General features: G+C 16.5%; 1 protein-coding gene across 5 annotated transcripts in view; it reads right to left on the reverse strand.

The window, feature by feature from the left end:
• The window catches only part of LOC108003088 (ras-specific guanine nucleotide-releasing factor 1), a 142,448-nt gene extending 116,771 nt beyond the window's left edge, over positions 1-25,677 (reverse strand). For 2 of the 5 annotated variants that reach the window (XM_062076932.1, XM_062076930.1), the window contains exons 1-4: positions 25,140-25,673; positions 18,012-18,238; positions 11,835-11,965; positions 9,359-9,475 (exon numbers count right to left, since the gene is read on the reverse strand). In XM_062076932.1, coding sequence (XP_061932916.1) covers positions 9,359-9,475; positions 11,835-11,965; positions 18,012-18,039 — 276 coding nt within the window. In that variant the 5' untranslated portion in view covers positions 18,040-18,238; positions 25,140-25,673. Of the gene's footprint in view, positions 1-9,358; positions 9,476-11,834; positions 11,966-18,011; positions 18,239-25,139 lie in introns of all 5 variants that reach the window. The other 3 variants (XM_062076929.1, XM_062076928.1, XM_062076931.1) reach the window with 3 other exon arrangements.
• Between the last annotated feature and the right edge of the window lie 351 nt (positions 25,678-26,028).

The following is a 26,028-nucleotide window of genomic DNA, read 5'->3' on the forward strand; positions in this document are numbered from 1 at the left end:
AATATGCACAATAACAATAAATAAAAAGATAGTTATTTCTAATTTAAATAATTTTACTAATATATCACACAAAAATTTAATATTATTAAATTAAAACTATATCTTTATTAATTTAAAATTCATAATATAAATAAAGTCAAGGAGATTCTATGACTCAAAATAAAACGAAAAAAAAATCAAGAATAATGAAAAGTTTCATTTTCAAACAAATCAAGTTTGAAAATATAAGAGAAAATAACAAATTTTCTGTAGCATATGAATGAATTGTTGATAGAAGATTATTCCAAATATTATAATAAGAAAAATTTTTTTTCATTTAAAAAGTTTTCAAGAAAATTAAATTTGAAAATTCACACAAAATCACACATTATATGACTATATATGTTCAATTTCAAACATTTTCTCAAACAAAAAAAATATTGAGCCATAAAATTTTATTCTATATTATATTTTCTGTTTATTATTTTCACATTATTTATTGATATCTCATCTTCATATTCAATCAAATAATTTCATTATTTGAAAAATTTTCAAATTTGATTTAGTTAAAAACAAATGTGTTTAATGTGAAAAAAATTCACATGAAAAAATTTTATTTTATATTTTATTTTATTAAGTCATCTTGAATCTTTTTATTTGAATTTCCCAAAATTTATTTAATTTATTTTGAATTACATGAAATTAAAATACATTTATATTTATATATTTATTCTATTCTGTATTTTTATATTTATATTCTTATATTTATATTTATATTTATTTATTTATTTATATTTTTAAAAAATATATATAATTATATTATTATATATATATATATATTATACATACAAATTATGTTAATATTTATTATAATATAATATATTATATAATATATTATAATTATATTATAATAAATTAATATTATAATATTAATTATAAATTATAATTAAACTATAATTATAAATTAATATTATATAGAATTTTATTATTACATATTATTATTATTACATATAATATATATTATTATACCAGATAATATATATATATATACCAGATTTAAGTTTTTACTATCTATATATATGAATAAAAATTGAAAAAATCAATCTTATATTTAAATAAAATAAATAATTTTTTAATATTTTACTATCTCATATTTAAATATTATATATTTTTTTATATTTATTAAAAATAATATTAAAAAATCAACAATTAAATAAAAAAAATAAATCAAGTTAAATAAAAAAATAGATAAAAGTAAATAAGAAATATAAAAGTATTTCAAACTTGAAATATAATAAATATGTATAACAATTTTTACGTTTATACTTTTCAAACTATTTTCATTTTAGTACTGAATTAGAGATTAATTTATTCTTTGATCTTGAATACTTAAGTAAAAAATATATTAAATATAATACGTTAAAATAAACATGTATAATGAAATAAGTTGTATTTTATTCCATTCTTTGAAATGCAAATTTGTTATTATGTCAAGGAGCGATAAAAAGTCTTGTGATTATTATCATAGATTAAATCAAGTTAAATAAAAATTGGATTTTAAGAATATTATTTTAAAAACTTGATTACTTCATTATTGTAATGATTGACAACCAAAACAGTATTATAAATTATAAAGAAATTCCATAAATAAAATAATTTTCACATTATCTAATATATTTCAATTTACTTTTATATTAACTATATATATATATTAATATATATATATATATATATATATATATATATATATATATATTATGTATATTCTGTATTAATATATTTCAATTTATTAAAAAAAAATTTTTTAAATTATTATTAAATTTAAATCAAATATTTAAATTTTTCGATATATATAATACTCTAAATATTTAATTTAAATATTTTCATTAAAATTTGATCATTAGTACAATGAAAACAATATTATATTTTAATAAAATAATAATAATATAGTACATTTCATAAATTTTATTTAATTATAAATAAGATTATTTACTAAATAATTTATAATTTTTTTTCAATATGAAAAAACTGTACAAAGCATTTTAAAAATATTTAATTCGAGTAATTATCAAAAAAATTTATAGATAGATTTATACATTAATTTAATACTTTACATATAATTTTCAATAATTAGAGAAATTATACGTCATTTTTCTATAGATTAGAGATTAAAATAAATATTTATCTTTTATAAAAGAAGATAAACATTTTTTAGTAATATAATTTTGTAATAAAATTGTTTAAATATAATATTGAATAAATTGAATAGATAAAAAATTAAGTAAAAATATATAGAATTTATATAAATATCATTAATAAATATCATTGCAATATTATTAGCTGTTATTAATTATAAATTAATAAATTTATTTAGTTTTTTAAAATTTTAAATTGATATATAACAATTGTATATTATTTTTATAATGATTTCCAATTTTTAACTGACAATATATTCCTTTCTATTTTACATATAATCATATAAACTGTTAATATATCTGATCATTCGAAATTTCAATGTCGCGATAATTTCGTATCATATCGTATCGAATAAACTCAATCAATAGAAAACGATATGTAAATAGTCACGTAAAACAAATCGTATCAATCAGTTTAACATATAAAATGGGATATGTCTTTTTTGCAAATTACATTAATTTTACGATAAAAATAAATGTTGTAAAGCATTTACATAATGCTTATGTTTCAACAAAAGAAAATATTCAAATGAATATACTTATATTTGCAATTCTTTTTGCTGCAATCTATAGATACTATAGAATGCGACGATCTATAGATACTGTATATAAAGCATTAAGATACAAATGTTTCGTCTGTTAAAACATTTATTAAAAGTGTATTCTAAGATTATGTTTATTATAGTTGTAAAAATATATATTAATTTAAGGATTGTTTTTATAAAATGCAAATTGTAAATGCAATATTGATATACGAATATGTTAAATATAATTATTTATATTTTACATTCTTATATTACTTATATTACTTACTTATATTCTACAATTTTATATTATTACATTCTGAAATTATATATTTTTTAACATATAAATGCTGATTCTTTTTATTTATTCTGTAAAGAAATCAAATGTTAAATCAAAATATAAAGGAAATAAATGATTTATTTAAGGAATATTTTAATAATTTAGTAGTATTTTTAATTCTTTGTTTTTCACTAAAAATTTATAAAAAATAATAAATTCTAAAAAATACTAATTAAAATATAAAATAAAATTTTTGTTACATTATGTATCGTATATTGTATAGTATTTAATTAAATACTATTAATTTTTTCATTATTTTTATCTCTATATAAGCATAGAAAAGTTAATAGAAAATTAATAATTAATTACGAAAATTTAATATTAAAATTTATTGAATAATTCTTGAAATTTATTAAAATTTGTTAAGTTATACTATTTATTATACGATAAAGGGCCACTAATGAATCATTAATTAATTACAGCATAAATTATATAAGAATTTAATTTATTTAATGACTTAATTATTTAATTTTTTAATTAGATTTAATTTTTTATAGAAAAAAATTATGATTTTAATTATTTACTTTTGATTTTTTATAATGTAGAAATTGTTTGCTTTTAGTATTCATAACTATTTATTTCATAATATAAAAAAATCAAAATCAAATACATTAAAATTTTATAAAACTTTGATTAATTTGTTTCTTAGTATAACAAAAATGAATAAATTATATTGTTTCGATTAATATTTTTAACAAATATTTTTCATAATTTGAAAAAAAGATTATTACAATATCTTTAATTATTTAATTATATTTAAACAAGAATTTATAGTTTTATACTGAAAATATAATAATTTAATTATTTTATGTTTATTTTTTTAATTTTTAAAAAATTAATTGTTTAAATCGAAGGAAATATAATAATTGAATTGTTCATCTATATATAAGTTAAATATATATATTTATATAATCACTCAGAACTTTCTATATTTTTTTTAGATGTATTTTTATAAAGAAAGAAAACAACAAAGATTATTTAAATTGAACAAAGAAGATAAAAAAAAAATATCTATATTCGAAGAAAGACAAAGAGAAAAAAGAAGAAAAAAAAATTATCAATAAGAAGCAAACAAAAAATAGATATTATATTAAAGCATAAGATAAGGAAAGAATATTGCGTTCCAAAAAAGAAGAAAGATTATATTATATTAATATATTAATTTCATATAATAAAGCAAAAAAAAAAAAAAATATCTTATTTTAAAATATATTTAATCTATTTAAAATACATTTGCTTTAAAATGAAGAAATATAATTTTCTTTTTTAAAAGAGCAAGAGAGCAAAAGTATCTAGCAAAAAATATCTGAAAAAATGTAAATAATATAATGTAAAAATATAATAAAATTTTGATTATTTAACAATTTTCTATCATAATCAATTTCGATAATTTTGAAATATATTATCAAAACTAAAATATATATGTTATAGAGAATAAGATTTTTAACATCTTTTTTTTAATTGTAGTTTAATATTATGAAATATTCAATAATATATTAATAATAATATGTGTTTGTTTTTTGTCATTCAGTATTTTTGTAGTTATTAATTTAAACTAATAATTAAATAATTAAAACATAAAATTTTTAATCTTTTAATTGTAATATAATTACAATAGAATACAATATAATATAATACAATATAATATAATATAATATAATATAATATAATATAATTAGATAAATAAATTTTAAGATAAATTTTTCTATTGTTCCATTTTAATTTAACTTAATCAAAAAAAATTCATAAGCATAAAAAAATTTAAAAAAAAACTTTAAAAAAAAGCATAAAAAATTCATAAAGCATAAAACAAATTTCATTTTAAATTACCTTTCATTGAATTTTTATTGTTTGGATTAGATTAAAATGTGGTCACGTGAGAAATTTAAATTTAATACATCGATAAATTTTTATAAGTATCTTAAAAGTTAAAATAAAACTTTATAAGTATATAATATTTAATATATTATATAATAAATTATATATATTTATATATATAATTTATTTTAGCGAAATATCAGATAAAAATCAACATTTGAAGAATATTTTTTTGTTCTTTTAAATTAATTATTTTTTTACTTTTACAAAATAAGGCAAAATTTTAAATTATAAAATTTTTAATGCTTTATTATGAACAAATATTGTTATGAAAAATAATTTTAGATAAATTTATATCCAAAATTAAGAGAATATTAAAACTTTTAAAAATTGATTTCATTCTGTTAAAAAAATTTTCTGTCGAGAAAAAAATTATTCTATGCATGTCATTAAACTTTATATACATACAAATTTTATATATATACAAATAAAATCAATATTTTCGGATTTTCATATTTGAAATTAAATTTCAAATAATATATAATAATATATAATAATATTTATTATAGATATTATATATATTAATAATATATAAATATTTTTGTAATTTTTATTTTATATAAATATTTTTGTATATTTTTAAATATTGATTTTAAATAATTGTACATTATTTTCGCATATAAATTTAAACTAATCTCAATGTCAATGGAAATTATATTAAAATGGAAACAAAAGATAATAAATATACCTTATGCGTTTTAAATTATTTTATATTTACAAATTTCGAAAAAGCATTTCAGAATATAATTCATTTCATAATATTTAATCTTGATATAGTAAATAAAATGGAACATTTTTAAAGAATAATGATAGCTGAAAATAATAGCTGATCTACTGATCTATTAGTTTCAAAAGATCAGCAAAATTATCAATATGATACATATTTTAAAAAAAAAGTATAAAGAAACATAAATTTCTTATATATTGTAAATTATAATAAATCTTAATAATTTTCTATATTAGCTATATTATCTTATAAAAAAATTCATTTAACTCAAATTTCTAATTTATAAAAGATAATGGATTACTCATGGAGCAATTTTTTTATCAAGAGAAAACTCTCTCTTTAAGAAAGTCAATTTCAAAGTTTCAGCATTTTTTCATATTTTGAATTTTATTTTGTCTCAAAATTTTTTTTTTAATTTTTCTTAAATTTTATTCTTATTTATTTTAAATTTTATTTTTATTTATTCTGCAATTTAAAATTTTATCTTAATTGCATCGTTATTGAATAATCATTATATTTAAAAAAGCCAGAATATTTTGAAATTTAGAGCGTAAATTTTTCTTTCTTAAAATGATATTCCATTAAAAAAATTACTGCATATATAACCATTATATACTATATATTCATAAAAATTAAAAATGAAAAATTTGTTTAAAAAATTTATTTTTTGTTCACTTGTAATGGAATTTTACTTTTTAACATATAATTTCCTGAAATTTTATGTTTTATATTCTATATATACATAAATTTTTATCAAAATCAAAATTTTTTAATAATTCTTCATTATGATATATGAAAATTTTTTTCATTTTAAATTATAAGTATAAAAATTGCATTACGATAAATCAATATTTATTTAAACTTATTTTATTGTATTTTTATGTATTTCTTATATTGATTTTTTAAACAAAATATTAAAAGCATTTTTATGAGAATCTAATTTATTCAAGACTAACAAATTAAAGAAAGTTAAAGAGAAATTAAAAATTAAAAATCAAAAAAAAAAATTAAAAATTAAATTAAAGAGAAAATTAGGGTAAATTATTTATAGTAAATGAAAGTAATTTTTTTTATTTATTTTAGTTATTTTATATTTTTTTTAGTTTTTCTTTAGTTTCAAAAAATTTTTTAAAATTAATACATTTTATAAAAAATTCAGAAAAAATACGCAATATTTATTATTACTTAATATTTATAATTAACAAATATCTAATATTTATTTTTATCAATTATCTATTATTTGATTCTACTTTAATAGTAAATAAAATAGAATGTGTATAATTAAAAATATATATAATTAAAAAATAATATATTTTTATATAACAAATTTACTGCTATTGTAATTTAGTTTTAATTTGTGATATATATATTGGACATGATGACTACTAAGAGCTCAAAAAAATCATCAATTGAAATATTAGATTGTTATATATGAAATGATTTCATAAATTTGTAAAATTATTCAAAAATAACTGACTAAATATATCGTTAAATAAATATATCGTTTATTAATTTAATGTTAATGTAATATTCATTTCAATTAAAGTTTGAATAGATACGATTTGAATATTATTTTATTATAAAGATGTTTAATAAAGACATAAATTATATACTGAAATGAATTATATTTTAATATTAATTTTAATAATATAATTATATTTCAATATAATTTTAATATTATTAACATAGAACGAAAAAGATTGAATTAAAGAAATAAATAATTAGCATAAAAAATTATAATTAATAATATATATAAAAAAAATAAAGGAATTATTAGTAAAAAGAATATTAGTCAAAAAAATAGCAATCAATTAAATAATCAAATAAATTCATTATCATAATTATAAGCTTGTTTTTTGATGGATAAGTAATATATTAAATATTAAATATATTAAATTTATTGAATTAAACTTTAAATGATATTATTTTCAATAAAATTATAAATTTTTTTAAATAATAATCTTAAAAAATTCGGTTATTTTATTTGCAGCAAAAAATATTACATATAATTTTTCATGTTTATAATAGTTTCTTTAACTAAGACAAGAGAAGTAATTAAATTTCTTATTAAAATAATGTAATTATAATTATTTATAAATAATTATAAGAAACAGTAATTATGTTGAAAATAACAAAATGGAAATATTTATCTTAATTTTTAAAAATTTGATTCATTTTTGTATTCTAATATGTATATCATTTTGTTATAATTTATTTTTTTTATATATATAAAATAAAAGATGTATAATAATATATATATAATATATATATATAATATATATATATATACATCTTTTATTTTAAATTATATTTTTTATATTATTAATTATATATATTATATTTTTTATATTATATATATATTATTAAAAAAAAAGTAAAAATTTAATATTTTTTGTATATCTTTTTTTTTTTTGATTTCATTAAATCTATCATTTCTATTCTATATTATTATTCTATATTCTATATTCTATTATATTACATATAATAAGTGTATATTTATAAATTTAATATAAAAACTAAAAAATTTTTATTTTTCGTTATATGTATATATCTACTGTAATTCATCACTAATAATCATTAATCAAGAAATCTAATTGATTCTATTTTTTTGACTTTCAAATTATCTTTTTTCGAATAACACTCATAAATATTCTATTCGAGAAAATAACAACTTCTCTAATCCTAACTTAATGTAACTTCTCGGTTTCAATTATCGTTTCACTAACCGTGGACTATATTACATCTTATTTGAGGAAAATGAAACGAAATAGACAATTTTTAGATTGAATAGAAATAGATTTTATATTTATTATGAAATATATTGCATATTTTATTAAGAATAAATTTGTAAAATATGCTTATAAATTTTTATATAATGTTTTGTAATTATTTTAATTAATTGCTTGAATTTCATTCATGTATTCTTATTTTATATTGATAACAAATATTGCAATAAGATATTATAATTATTAAATAGCTAAAATATTAATACAAAATATAAATAATACGTAAAACTTTTTATATAAATAATACGTAATGCTTATATAATCAAATATTAATTTTTACCATTTTTTATAATTCAATTTTATACATCTTGAAATAACATGTAACAATTATACATGTTGAAAAATGTTAATTAATAATAATTATTTATAAAATTAAAATATTTTAATTTATTATTTTATTTTCTGTAATATATTTTTAATTTTTAAGCTTAATTATATTAATATTAATTAATTAATTAATATTATTTTATTTATAAAAAAATTAGAAAATTTAAAAATTATTATTCTTAATAATAATATATAGTATTATAATTTCATTAGTAAGTAAATTTTTCTGTTTATTTATTTGAATTTATTTAAATTTAAAACTATTATTATTATCAAAAATATTTTCATTCAATTTTATATTAAAACATATTATCAAATAAATATTAACAAATGTTTTATGAAATTAAATAATATATATATATATTCCTGTAATATTTAAATTGCTTAAAAAATTTATGTTAAAAAAATTTGTATTTTTACTAATTAATTAGTAAACATGTTCGAAATTATTATTCAAAGCATTTCATTATACTTTTTATATTTCCATTAATTGTTCATGAGTAAGATACATTTAATAAAATATCGCAATTTTTCTAAACATAGATAAGTTTCATACTATATAAAAACTGCAACTGAAAGCAACAATATATACATTTTCTTACCTGTTTATCTGGCTCTTTGCCTTTGGCTGTAATGAGACGATCACAGTAGCAGCCCTCTAATAAAATAACACCGCTGGGTCTCGAACAGGTTTCATTTTCATAATAGAATAGTAAATTCTATAACATAAATATGTATATGTGCGAATGTATAGTATATCATCATGTCTATAAAAATATATATAAAAAATGTTATTTTATATTTTTTTTACATTAAAATAAAATATCATATAAAAATAAAAAATAAAATATTTAATTTATTTTTAAATAATAAATAAATAAAATAAATAAAATATTCTAAATATTGTAATCAAAATATTGAATATTATTATTCGTATAAATATAATTCTATATATAATCTAAATATATAATCTATAATTCTATTTTTGAAAGTTACAAGATATAAAGGAAACTTTTATATTTATGAATTAAGAATGAATTTTTTTTAAATGTATTTTCTTAAATCTTATATTGATTGATTGGAAAAGATACATAACTTTTATAATACGTATAATGATTTTACAAAATATTAACATATCCTTTAAAGAATAATTTTTTTAAAATTTGACTTAATGACTTTAATTATTTTGAGACACTAGAAAATGTTATATAAAAAACCTTGAAAAGATTGCAATTTGTCAAAACTATGAAACAAATAATGAAATCACTTTTTCAACTTTTTTATCTCAGTTTAATGAAAATTTAAAAAATACATTTTAATTTGGACTTATGTGTATGTATTAGTTATATATATGCTAAAAATATCATTGAAATCGACTGTTATGAAATAAACGATTAAAAATAGTAAAAATTGCAATTTTTCATGATTTTTGGTAAAAATTTTTAAATTCACAATTTTAATATTTTTGCATTCTTTGATACTTGTTGTTTGTTTTTGCATAAACCGATTTTAATGAAATTTTCAGTATAATATATAATTAACATAAATATTCAAAATGTGTTTTTTAAATTTTTATTGCAGACTCAGTTGTAAAAAAGTTGGAAAAAACAATTATTATTTTTTTGGCAATTTCGATAAATTACAATTTGTTCAAGATTTTTTTTGCGTTTATTATTTTATTTTTATTATTTTAAAACAATTCAAATCAATTAAATTCAATTTTAAAAAATTATCATGTTTTAGAATATGCCAATATTTTTTAAAATAATTATAAATAATTTTCCAAAGGCATTTCTGCACACAATTGTAGAACAATTCTATTGGAATGTTCTTTTTTTGATAGCGTGTCAGATTAGTTCACGGTATTCACGCTTATTACTCGCTTCACTTCGTTACAAGTTCTATCGATCAATTTTTCGTTCAATATCCACATGTTATTTAAATTTTACCTTTTGTTCTAGTTTCAACTAGAGTGACTAAATAATGAGTTACTAGTATTTCAACGCATTGAAAACCTTGAGTATCGAATTGAATTCTCAAATGAAAGATTACAGAATTCCATTTGGACTTATTGTAATAAAAATATAACCATATCAATAAAAATAAAAAATTGTTAATATTTTATAATTAATATTTTGAAATCAATTCATTCTCTATGACAAAAAATTATGTAATAAAAATAATGAATATTAACAAATAAAAAATGAAAACTATTTTATAGATAAAATAAAAACATAAAAACATTGCAAGTTAATCAAAGCTTCGCGTAAACTTTTCGCTGTAAAACTTGATCGCGTTTTCAAGAAATTTTTGAATAAGTTGCTGAAACAGAGCTTTTGATTCTTTTTTTGAAATAAATAAAAAAGAATTCTTAATAATGTGAGCAAAGAATTTACATTATACAAAAAAATTTCTAGTAAAGTGAATATAACCATTGTTTAAACACAAACAATAAACAGGTAATTAATTGCAATAAACAGGTAACTATTATAAAACTACAAGACAAGAAATTAAATAAAACTATTTATAAAAATAACGAAGAGTTTTATCTAATAAAAATAAAGAATATATTTTTTTTTAAATACTAATCTATTTGATATACAATAATTTCAATTATTTATTTTGTTTCTATATACAATTAAATTAATTTGAAGTTAAAAATATAAAATATAATAGAAAATTGATATAATATAAAAGAAAATTGATCATTTTAATAAACATTATGTAAATTTTGTAAATTTTTACTAATAATAAGCAATGAATTGATTTAATAAAGAATTAAACAAATTTTAATTTTTTATACGAATTGTGAAAATAACAAATTTTCATGAAATGAAATATAAAACTGAAAATTTTATTATCATGCGAAAGTATTAATTGAAAATCTTTATATATTACAAGTATGCGCATATAAATTTACTACAAATTCAATTTTTTTTAAAAACTGATTTGTTTAAAAAACGATATTTGGTTAAAAAACGAAAAAAAAGAAGTTTTTGTTTTATTTTATTTTAATTTTTAAATGGAATTTAAAAATTCAAATTAATTAACATAAAAATGATATAAGATATCATTTACCTGATATAAAACGAACCATCGTAATTGCCACTTGGTTGAGTCAGCAGTTCGTTTGTGCAAATATCCACTCAATGAGTGATCATAATTGGCTTTCTCTGAGAGCATCACAAGCTGCGAATCATTTACTCTCACTGCAACATGTAATGAATATAATACGTCAAATGGTATGTAATCAAATTCACAATTTCTACATTCAAATCCAATGTTGTTCCTGGATTCAGTATGTACATTTACAATCTGTTTAGTTATCACTATTGTTCTCTTTTGATGAATTTATTCACTATGTTAGTAATAGATTTAACAATAATTGGACATTTTGATTCAAACAAAATTTTTCGTTTTTATTATTTTCTCTATATCTAATTTTTTATTTTATAATGATAATAATGATTATTGATTAAATGCTCGATTATTTAGTAATTGTTTTAATTAAAAATTAATGTTTCAAATTCAATATAAGAATTACAATAATATAACTATTCAACAATATATTATTCAATAATTATATTCAATAATAATATTTTTATACTTTTTTATTTTATTATTTCTTATTTTAAATAGAATAACATTCATAAATATATTTATGTTCTACCTTCTTACTGATTTTAATGAAAATCTTGTGATTAAAAATATTTTTTTCGAATTAATTAACATAAAAACTGTTTCTATTTAATTATTTTCTAATTATTTTCTATTTAATTTTTATTTAATCATATTTCATCTATTTGATTTCGAATTTTGAGTTACGATTTTCATAAAAGTATTTTTTATATCAATATTATTATCTTTTATTTTTTTGAAGTTACTAAGAACTGTTTTTTATTATTATATTTTTCGTTATTTATACATCAATAAAAATATTTAAAAAATCTTATTCAATAAAAAAATTAATTCAAAAATTAAATCGATAATTCCAATAGTTATACAAACTATTACTGTATTCGTGGAACTTTAGAAAGTTGATTTCAGAAACCAGAATAAATATAAAAGTTAATATATTCAAAAATATTGATTTATTTATTGAAATTTATTTATTAAGTTGTAAATTATTGAAGTAAATAAAATAAAACAATTTTGTACAATATATTTCATATCACTGTCTCATTTTATCTATTTCATTTCACTTTAATGCAAACTTAAATTATTTATAACATAATAAGTAAATTTTTTAAATTTTATTATTTTAAAAATTATTATTTAAAATTAGAAAAATAATTTATTTTTAAAGTATAAATATTTCATGAAGTATTTCGTATAAAAAATAAATTAATATATTTTCAATTAAATAATTTATTTGTCATAAAATAAATTATTTGTTATTCGATATAATTATTTATTTGTTATTTTATTATATATAATTTGTTATTTTATTTTAATGAAAAAAGGAATTTTTTTAATATGTTCTTATAATATGCATTATTAATATATAGCTTTATTTAATTAATTATATTATATTTAAATAATCTATATTAATTTTAATATTAATTTTTGTTATTAACATTATTACACATATTTACATATGCCACAACTGCTATTATATTATATTATTATTATTATATTATATTATAATTATTAATTATTAATAATTAATAATACAGTTATTTATAACTTAATATTTATACTGAATGTTATTTAAAAAAAACTTTTTCAATTAAGAAATAAAGGTTATTTCCTCAAATAATTATTTCTTAAATTTATTATTTAGTTAAAATAAAGAATATAATATCCATTGAAATATCAAATAGTATTGTTATTAATTATTTGAAATATTAAATATATTAAATTATTATATAATTGATATTAAATTATTATTTAAAATAAAATTCTGTTTTATATATTTTATATCAAATCTGTTTTATATATTTTATTTGATATTCTGTATATGAAAAAAAATTAAAAATAATATTCTTAGTAACATATTTCAAACTCATTAAAATCTATAAAAACCTGGTTTATTAACAGGTAAACTATAACTTTTTTTAAATATGTATAACTTTAAATAATTTATAATATATAATAATATTGTATTCATATTTTATTTATAGAATAATAGATTTCTGTACAAAACTTTGAGATTCTTTAATTTTTTTTTAAATATTTTTTATAAATGAATTCCTGAAATTTATTCTATGCCATAATCAAAAGTTGGCAACATTATTGAAAAGAGTTATTTAATAATATAAATACATATGAACTTATTAAATCTATCATTATATAACTTGAAGTAGATTCATTCATACGTCATATTCTGCGAATATTTTTACAATAAATTAATACATGATACATAACATGTATGTATTGTAATATAAGATCGTATTAACGTTAGATATTACATCAGAAACGATAATGTCCCAAAGATTATCAGATTGAGTTTCATATGATATATAAGTTGGTTCAGACACGTTCAATAATTTAGTCGAATGGCAAGTAATTTAGTACCAAATTGTGGATTTAGTTTAGAAGTAAGTTTCTAAAATCTAATTATCTTTAAGATACTCCGATATTTATTTAAAAGAATATTTCGCAATTTCAATGAAATTATTTAATATATTGTCAAATTCAATATTTTGGACAATTTTTTTCTATACATATTATTGTTAATAAATTTCAATTTCTTAAAAAAGTATATTGCAGAGAAAAAAGTTTTGATATATTTTGTTCAAAAAGGATAATCATAATTCAAAAACAAAAAGAAGATAAACTTAAGTTGACTTTCTCACTGATTAACAGTGGTAAAAATTGATCTAATTTATTAAATTAGATTAAATTTTTAGATGGATAAATTAATATTTCAAAATTATTGCTCAATTATATTCAATATAATAATTCAATAAGTAAATATAATTTAAAGTGAAGTTTATAATTCCTCAGATTTCCAAAAATCTAAATGCAATTAATTTTATAATCAATTTTAATTAATTTTAATTAATTAATCAATTATAATTAATTTGAATTAATATATCAATTTTAATTAATCAATTATAATTAAATTAAATTTAACTTAACTACAATTATTAATTATTATCTTACTTATAATCGCAATTATAAGATTTAAATTTTAATTCATATAAGATTTTATTTTTAAACATTCGATGTAAATGTAATATAAGAATTATAATTTATTTTTTGCAATAATTTTTGAATCGCAATTTTGAAACCTACGCTTTGAACAAAATATATATTATTCTTTCTTTTACATATTCAAAATTTAGAAAAATTGAGGTTTCCCTTTGTAAATAATATAGACAAAAAAATAAAATACATGGGCAAAATTTATTACAGAAATATCGATAGGTTTTTTATGAACATTTCGAAAACTAAAATAAACGATGTTATAATAAAAAGTTGTAGAATAACTTCGATAACATATTTTCAGATCATTGAAATTAATAGAAAGTATACTTTTATAAATAATTATTAAACGATTTTAGTTGATAGTCAAGTCTATTTCATTATATTTTTTTGTAAATTTTTTAAGTATTAAAAATAAAAGCTTATATAAACATATTTCATTATTATTAAATCTATTGTTTTTCTCAATTATAAAACTTAAATATAATTTTTTATAATTTTTTATAATTGTCCAGATATTTTTCTACGTAAACTATATATAATATATTAATAGTATTTTTAGTATACTTTTAATATGCTTATTTATAGTATACTACATTTAGTATATTTGTACTAAACTATTTATATGATAAGTAATTATTTACTTACTTCGAATAAATTATTGAATAAGTAAATTATATAATATATATTATATATATTTGTATATACATATTTATATATTATAACTCTTTCTGTTTCTGTATATATGATTATATCGTATGTGATATTGTATAATGTTTTAATCGAAATATCAATTTTTCACTTCAATGATAATTAATTTCGATTTTATATAAAATAAAATTTTTATGTTTAAAAATTCAAAAAAAATATTTAAAAGTTAAAATTTTTAATAATAGAATAAAATTATTATTTCACAAAATAATATGCTGAATTAATTGTATCGAATTTTCAATTCTAATTTAATTTACATTCAGATCAGAATGTATAAAGATTAAATATTCTAATTAAGCAATTTAACTAATTTATTTAATTTATTAATAACAAATAATGTATTAAAGTTCATTTTTTACATAATTCAATTATATAAAACTTATTGGATTTTAATTCACACAATTTTTCTTCATTTTTTTTGTGATTAATAACTTGAAAAAATAATAAAGTAACTGCTGAGAAATATCTCAAAACAATTCATAAATATAGGTAAATATTTCTAATCTCAATAATATGAAGTTAAAGAACTTTCAAAGCAAATATGTTCTCGATCGATTAAAATCTAAAAAGCTAAGGAATTTGTTATAGTTCAATTTCAATTTATGCTATTGCAGTATAAGTTAGGTAAAAGTTTGTCCGTATGATTCAGCAATTAAATGTGATTTAAAACTATCCATCATCCTAAGTAACATTCGACGATGCTATTAATAAATATATTTTTTCATTTGTTACCATGTAATTTTTCTATAAATTACTTTATTTAATTAGCAAATAAAAAAGCACAGAATAATATAGTGAATTTATATTTGATGAAAAATTTTCGCTATTTTAAATTATATTTTAAATATCTTTATAAAAAAATCATACAATAATCAGCCTGAATTTATTTAAAATGTAAAATTTTCTTCTACTTTCTTCTACTTTCAGTTTTGAATTCGTTTTCTTTTTTTATTTTCTTAATATCATATAACAAATAAAAATATAAAGATACTTTTCTTTTCAAAAATTTAAAAAATTCAATTCATTATAAAAATACAGAAAAATTTTTTTTATTATTGAATTCATAAAAATTTTGAAAATTGAATACTTTTTATAATAATTAAAGGTTTAAAACTTATTATGCAATTATTTTTTCGTTAAATTACTGACTTTAAATTATATTTAAAATAATAAAAATTTAATGTTTTTTGAATTTTCGTTTAATCCTAATATTCAAAATTCTTAATTCCTAATATTCAAAATTCAATAACTTAATAAATATAATCATATAACAATTTTTAGAACAATTGTAAAGAAAATTGTAAAGAAAAGACTTCAATTTTTAATGGATTTAGTTTGAAAAAATTTTTTTCAATATTTTTATAACTCATCTAATTTTTCAAATTTTTAAGAAAAAAGTATTTTATTTTTCTATTTGTTACATGATATATATAAAAACATTTAAAAAACAAATTCAAAAATATATAAACTAGAAATTTCATCAAGAAATAGATTCATATTTTCCTTAAATATTTGATTTATCAAGTTGTTTTATAAGTTATTTCATAAAAGTTAAGAAATTATGTTTATCTCAAAAAAATAAAAATGAATAGTTGTAAGTCAAGTTCTTTCCATAATAATTTTTATTTTATTGATTTTAAATATTTATCAAACGATTTATATATACATTTGATGTTAAAAATTTATTTTGAACAAATCTTTCAATTTAATTCGTGAGTTGTATTAAATTGATATTAATCTATAATATATTATGTTAAACTTTTTTTAATGCAAAAAATATTCAAAAATTAAAAATATTTGCACAAATATTTTCAACAAATTTTCACTTAACTTTCAATAATACTAAAATATTTTTCATTTATATCCTTTTTTATTAATCAAAAATGGCGAGATATTCGAACTATTTATTGAATATTCCTATTGTTTTCAAATATATATATATATATATATATATATATATATATATATATATATATATACAAATATTATACAAATATACAAATATATTATATATATATATATATATATATTATACATAATATTATGTATTATAAATATTATAAATATATATTATATATTATGTATAATATTATATTATTATATATTATATATATATATATATATATATATTATACAAATATATAATATATATAATATTTATAATATTATGATATTAATATTATATTATTAATTAATATATATATACAAATTCTAATCGCATCATTATGAGCAAGATTATTTCTTTAATTTAATTTTTTTTCTCCATATGTATTCGTAAATGTTTTGCAATAAATTTTTTTCTAAGATACAAAAATATTTTTCTAAGATATATATAATATTAAAGGATTAATATAAATTGAATTGAAAGTAACGGAAACTTAATTCACAACTTACCAGTTCTTTGCATCTTTGGGCTGAGCATGATCACAGGTCGTTGGCAAAGAACGTTTCCTTTTGACGATCCCAGCAATAAATATTGATTGTCCAGAATACCTTGTATTGGATGTAATGGTGTAGAAAATAGTACCGTGCTGTCGTGATGTTGTGCACGGACGTTTATCGTGATTTAAGTATCTTAGGAACTCCAATTTCTTGAGCCTTTTCAACAACTTATATATTTCCTAAAAAGAAATAAGAAAGAAAAAAATTGTTCAGCTTTTTGAATTATGAATAATTTATAACAAGTTATTATTATTTTTTTTACAATATCGTGTTTTTACATATACTAAATAATTTGTAAAACAGCCATTTTTGTATAAAATATAAAATATAAAAAAAAGATTACAAAAAAGGAGAAAATAATGGTAAAAGAAAAATTTACATAATTTAATGAGATATATATTTCTATAGTATAAATTTTATAATCACTATATCGACAATTTTTCCTTTATCAATTTTTTATTATTTTTATGAAACAAAATTATAAGTTAAGTCATAGAAATTACAATTATATAAATATAAATAAAATTTAGATTTTGAGAAACTTTATTTTTTTGTAAATATAATCTTATCTTTTTAAAGATTATAATATATATTTTATAATAATTTTTATATTTTTATAATTTTTTGCTATATAATTATTTTTGGTAAAATAAAATAGGAAAACATAGAAAAAATAATCTTTTTTTAAATATATTCATAAATCTTTAAATTCTCAACACGAGATATTTAAAACATTTATAGATATTTCTATTTAGAATTAATTTTTCAAAATTGAAAATTTACATGTTTTTATCTAAAAAATAAAAAATAAATAACAAATTCTATTTTATAGTATTTTATATTATTTTATGTGCTTAATACAGAATTAATTATAATTAATTATAATTATAAAAAATTGTATATATCTATAGAATTTGTAGAGCTATTTAACATTAGACATAATTAGAAAAAAATATCAAATACATAAATATTCTTATATTTAATAAAACTTTTGAAACTTTTTTTAAGATAATAGAATCTTATTAAAATTTGTTATAGCTATAATTAATATTAATATTTGATATAACAATTAATATTTGATATATTATAATAATAAATTCATAAATTGAATAAAGGAATATATTTACATAAAGTGAAAACATGAAATTTTTATTTATTTTTCTATTTTTTATAGTACTTCTTATTTTTTTCTATTTTTTTATTATTATTTATATTATTATTTATGTATATTATTTATTATTATTATAGTTTTAAGCAATTATTTATATAAATGAGAATTAATATACATAATGTATTAAATAAATAAGAAATCAGTTAAAAAAAAAGAAAATGAAAAAAATAAATATTATACAATTTAATATATCTAATATAAAATACAATATTCTTTACAAATATTTTGAAATTTCAAATATTTTCAAATATTGTATAAAATATAAGATTCACAACATAACTTAATCATGATTTTTCAAGCACTTCCAATAATCTGATAAAAAAATGTTTCAAGCAAAAATTAATCAATTTTCAATCAGCTAAATTGCAATAAAAAAATATCAAAAAGAAATATTTTTTTCGATAATAAACCTTAAATTTTATATATATTTTTAATTCCATAATATAAACTATAACTATAACTAATATTAAAAAAAAATCAATGATATACTATATTATGATCTTAAAATAACTTGAATGAAAATTATATTTTTTCATAATCTTATTAATCACTTCACAATTATATAATATAATATAATGTAATATAATAATTATATTACATTATATTATATATAATTGTGAAGCAATTAATAAGATTATTAATATATAATATATATTATATAATATAATATAATTATTATATTACATTATATTATATATAATTGTGAAGCAATTAATAAGATTATTAATATATAATATATATTATATAATATAATATAATTATTATATTATATTATTGTGAAACGATTAATAAGATTATGAAGCGAAATATTTTATAACATAATCGTTCATGCAACACTATAGAAGAGATTTTTCATGAATTTCGAACGAATTTTTATTCAACTACCCTTTTATAAATAATATTTAGATTCGCAATAGCTCATCTGTGATATATATGATATATATGATATTATACAATATTACATTAATGGTTGTGATTAATAGAATTTTTATAAATGAATAAGTTAATATATAGATATAGCAGCAATATGAATGGAAGCATATGTATTTTCTTTAAACTGTGCTAATATCACAAAATTATTGTTTTTTTTTTATAACATTTTATTTATAACTATATATTTATTTTCTTTTCTTTTTTTTATAAGAACTTAAATGAGAACTTTTCTATAAATTTTTAGATGTTATAAAAATATTTTTGGACAAGGATGATGTCTGTATAAAAAACTACAGGCTTATAGTGAATTTCTTTAGAATTCAAATTCATTTTGTAATTTTTGATTGAAGATTAATTAACTTTTATTTTTTGAAATTATTTGAAATAAAACCGATTTTTAATGACTTTTGAATATATTATAGACAAGATTTTGAATGATCTTTTTTTTTTACATGTTAATATCGTTCATCCTTAATTTTTATGATATTTACAAAAAAAGATTATTTTCATAGAATTATTTACATATTATTTACATAGAATTTATCTTATAAAAGCAGTGATTGTGTAGAAATACAACTGTCACTTATCTATTATTTCTATATATATATCGCAATAAATGATATCGAAAATGTAAAAAATTATTATTAAACTATTAAATGTATAAAAAGCTATTTTCTTATAGATTGTGGTGAAATGTTTAAATGTTTCAAATGCAAGATCGAACTTAGCCATTCTTTCAGATCTGCGAAATACAAAAATAAAATATAAAATTCTTGAACGACCAAAATTATAATGTATGAAGTTATAATAACATCAACATCATTCTTGATATTTTTTGAAATCAATGACCAAAATTACAATGAATATCAGCATCATTCTTGGTATTTTTTGTTGTAATTTCAGTCTTGCAAGTTTTACATTTTATTTTTCCGAAAAATCTATAGAATATTTAAGTTCATAATTCAATAGTTCAATATTCATCTCAAGTTAGATTTGAGATATTTTAGCCCATCATGATCTATGAGGAAATACATCTTATCTTAGTTTACTCATTATATATCTTAATTACCTGCTGTGGCTATATATTCACATTAACAGAGAATAAAGCAATCACATACTAATACATTATAACCATATATATATATAAGAAATTGTATATAATAATAATAGCAATAATTTTTTTTTTATAAATATTTCAAAAACTGAATAAATAGAAAACTAAATGAATATGCAAAACAAAAATTATTCAAAATTTTTTTTTATATAATACATATATTAAAATCATTAATATTAAAATCATCAAAATCAAATGAGAATATATTAATAATTATTTTTTTTAATATTAATTATTTAATATTGAATAAATTTACAGTTTTTATTTAAATTTTGCCAGCAGAATAATATGTCTGTATATATTTCATTGTCAATTATATATTATATAATTATATAATTATGATATAAAAAAATATATATGTATAATTAATGTATCTATATTCTTTATTATCCATTTATAATTATAATTAAACCATTATTTTAATAAACTCTTCATTATTATCTACTATAAATTCATGTCGCACTTTCTAATTTAAATATTTATTGCATAATAATAGTATAAATAATAAATTATATTATTATACTTTATTTCATGAAATTTTCAGCTGTTTAATATTTATTAATAACAATGTTATTATAATTTTTAATTATCAATTCGTATTAATTTTTTTATTATTTTTAAATTTTATTATGATAAATTTTATTATATTAAATATTTATGTATATATTATATTATAATAAATATTACATTTATTTATTTATAATTATATTATTTTAGTTTTATTCATTCATTCAAGCCATAGATATATTTTAAAAAAGTTGGTTTTAAAATGTAAAAATTACATTTTTAATTGTGCTTTAGCATTTAATCATTGAAATCAATTATTTTTTTAAAAAAATATATTAGACCATAAATTCAAAAAACAGTCATAATGAAATAAATTATTCAAATAAATAAATAAATATTTATTTTAAAGTTCATCAATTAAGCTCAAAAAATATCATGAATTTTTTGTTGTTTTTAATTTTTATATTATATGTTATATTATATAATGTTTAATTGATAAAATGCATCACATACGGAATATTTACTGATTAATAGATTATTATTTGGAATATATATTTATTTGTCAAAAAATTTATATGATCGTATTTCATAATTTATGAAATTCCATACTGTCATTATTTTTTTTACATATGTTTTGAAATCGACATATGCTTCAAATATTTTATTTTTTATTTTACGAATAAAATTCACTACAGTCCAAATATTATATCGTTCTTTCTACATGTTACATATAGCATTTCAAATTTTGATCTTCGCGCAATTTTTATCATTTGAAATTAGAAATTTTTCTTGGAATGTGTAAAAAAATGACGTTTGTTTTAATTATCAAACAGACCAGTGATTTTTATATTATATACAATAAAGAGTTGAATTAAAATATTATCTAATATTTTTTTTTAATCATAGAAAGATTATGATTGAATTATATAATAGAAAAGAAAATAAAATAATTCATTTCGTATAATAATTAAAGAAGAGAAATTCGAGATTATTCAAACAAATCACCGGAAATATTTTTTTATTATTATTACGATCAATGTGTTTCAGATCTAAAAGATCATTTTTTAATTTGCAATCAATACCTCATATGCAGTATAATTGGAAAAACTTCATAATAGAGAGCAAATGCATCGTAATCATAATTAAGATTCTAAGATTAAATAAATTTCTTCAGGAATGCTTAATTGAAAATTATCATTTAATATAAATATCTTATTAACAAAATATTCATAATAAAATCTTTATAACAAAATTTTTTATATATAAAACTTTTTTCTTATTTTCATTTTCAAATTCCAACAGAAACTTAACAAAAGAGGAAGATATTATGACCTATAGATTATTTTCTTAAATATTTATTAATATTTCTATTTTCTATAACAATTTTTGTTTTTAAACTTAATCATTATTAAAACAACGAACATTAGTAAAACGAATATTTATTCATCATATGGAATATCAACTAAATATTTTGCTTTTTTTAGATAATTCACGTTCATAAATGATATGTATCTATATTCACAATTAAATAGTTTAATAGTATAGTATTAAATAGTTTTTAAAATATAAATTAAAATACAGATCTACAAACAAATTTTAATGAAAATGAAAACATAAAATAATAGTAAAAAAAAAATACAAAATGAAATTTAATAATTAAAATTTAAGTATTAAAGTTAGTTTTCTATAATATTATTTTAAAATATTTTTTAAATAAATAAATGATTATCAATTTATTTTAAAGAATCCTTTAATTAATCTTTTTATCAGATATTAATCGAATTAATTTTTTTAGAAAATATTTACAAAAATTCATAATATTAAAAATATTAAAAGATAATATTTTTAAAAAAATAAAAAAAAGATTTTAAATTAAATATATATTAATTAATAAATTTTTATTATTATTATTTTTATTATTTTTTAATATATTAATTGAATATTAAAATATTAAAAAATATTAATAATATTAATAATTGTATTAATTAATTAATCATTTAATATATTCATTACTAATTAAATTATTCATAATTTCAATAATAAAATAATTTTTTAATCATAAGTATTAAACTCCAGTAGTAAACTAAAACTTTATTAAATCTTGATAATTTAATTTTCACTTAAATTTCACTTTCATTAGAATTTTTAAGATTTGTTAGATAACTGAGATAATAACTAACGAAGCATTTTCTTAATTGCACAATATTATGCACGAGTTGTGTAAACAATAAAAGAAGATAAAAAAGTTTAATCAAAAAATCGATTTGAAACCGAGAAAAATTATTGAAGAAATTGCTTGGAATTAAACATTTAATAATCGTTAGATAACGATTCCTTTAAATAATTCTTTCGAAATCAAACGAGAAAAGAAATGATCTAAAGAAGCACTAAAAGCAAAAAGATAATCACATTCACATAATTTTATTAGAGAAGAACAAATTAAGTAACTATATCTTTAGATGGTGAAATCGATAACATATAACAAATATGGTATCAAATGGGAATGAAGAGAAAAATTAGACGATAAAAGATTATAAAAATATCAATATCTAGAGAAACAGAATGAAATATGAAAAAAAAACAAATAAAAATAAAACTCATATTAGTAAAATATGGAAATCTTTCGAATTATATTTTAAACTATAAGTACAAAGTATGATGTATTTGAATTGAATTGGTAGAAAATGAGATTTTATTTTTTTAAGAAAATAAGAGTATATTTATATTTTTTTAAAAAATATATAAAAATATATTTGGAATATAATAATAGAGACTTTCGAAAAAAAATTGAACTTTATAAATTATTAATAATGAATTGTTATTAAAATTATTTTAAATTTGAATGATTAAAAAGAAGAAAATTAAAAAGAAGAAAATTATCAAATTTTGCATTTTTAATTTTTTTGTTATAAAATGATTTTTTGTACACTATCATTGAATATGTACAATTATTACTGAAAAATAATAAATTTAAGATAATTATATTTTTTAATTTTATATTTAGATTTAAGTCTATAAACAAATATATATTTTCTTTATACATATACTATAATTAAATACATATACTCAAAATAATAATTAATTCAAAATAAAAAAATTATAATAAATAAGAATCCACAATGCAACATCGACTGTATGAAATTTTTTTCTATATATCATTTATCTGAAATAACGATGCAGTAACAACCATTCAATAATGCCGTAACAACCGCATCAAATGAAAAAGGTTCATTATTTACGATGTTAATCGTTTAAATTATATCACAGATTGGAAATAAATTAAATAGTAAAAGAAAAGAGATCAGAAATAAAAAAAAAGAAAAGAAAAAAAATAAAAATAAAATAGTTTTAATACCTGTTACTTCTTCCTCGATATATCTGTTTTCTTGCTCGACTGATGCCGCACCACCTGTTCGTGCTTCGGATTCTCAGTCCCCCCTCCAATATCGTATGCTTCTCTAAATCTAAATATATATTCTCTCGACCATGGATGTTCGAGGATATAGCAACAATTCCGGCGCGTATCTTTATTCGGTTCGAGAAAATCGGAATTAACTAAGCGGCGATTATTAATCGAGTTGATTCGATGAGCAACAAGGTCAAACCAGGTGACCAACAAGAGAACAGCCCTTGTACAAACGAGAATGTCGAGATTGGTGGTCCGTTACCGGCACCCGACATGATCGAGGATGTTTCGGCGTCGGGAGTCGCGACGTGCCTATCCGACGCATCGCTACAGGTTCACGGGGCTACCTCCTCTACTCTGCCTTTTCTCCAACCCCAGAAGCTGCGCTTACCTGTCACTGCGCACACTCCTGCTGAAAACCACCCCACGACACGACATGGACGGATCTATATGTGGGCTAATTGGGCTACGAGAAACGGGATCAAGTTCAATACGACCGACACGACATCAGAATTGGCAATTGCATGTAAGTCACATGCAAAAATGCATATTACGATACTGCAATATGATTATTCATTTTCTTTCTTTCTTTCTTTTTTTTTTATTATTTCATCGTTAAAAAATTATTTAATTCTAAAATAATTCTTAAATATAATTTAAAGACAAATAAATATTCGATATAATTAGTTATATACTAGTGTTATTCGTAAGTTTTTTCTTTAATTTATCATTATTATATTTTCATTTATATTAAACATTTAAAACATAAAAGACTTTGATACAATTTGCAATATGAAATATGAATATAAATTTGAATTCCAAAATTCTATTTATCGTA

Source organism: Apis cerana, linkage group LG7 (assembly GCF_029169275.1).
Source record: "Apis cerana isolate GH-2021 linkage group LG7, AcerK_1.0, whole genome shotgun sequence".
In the NCBI taxonomy this organism is placed as follows: domain Eukaryota; kingdom Metazoa; phylum Arthropoda; class Insecta; order Hymenoptera; family Apidae; genus Apis; species Apis cerana.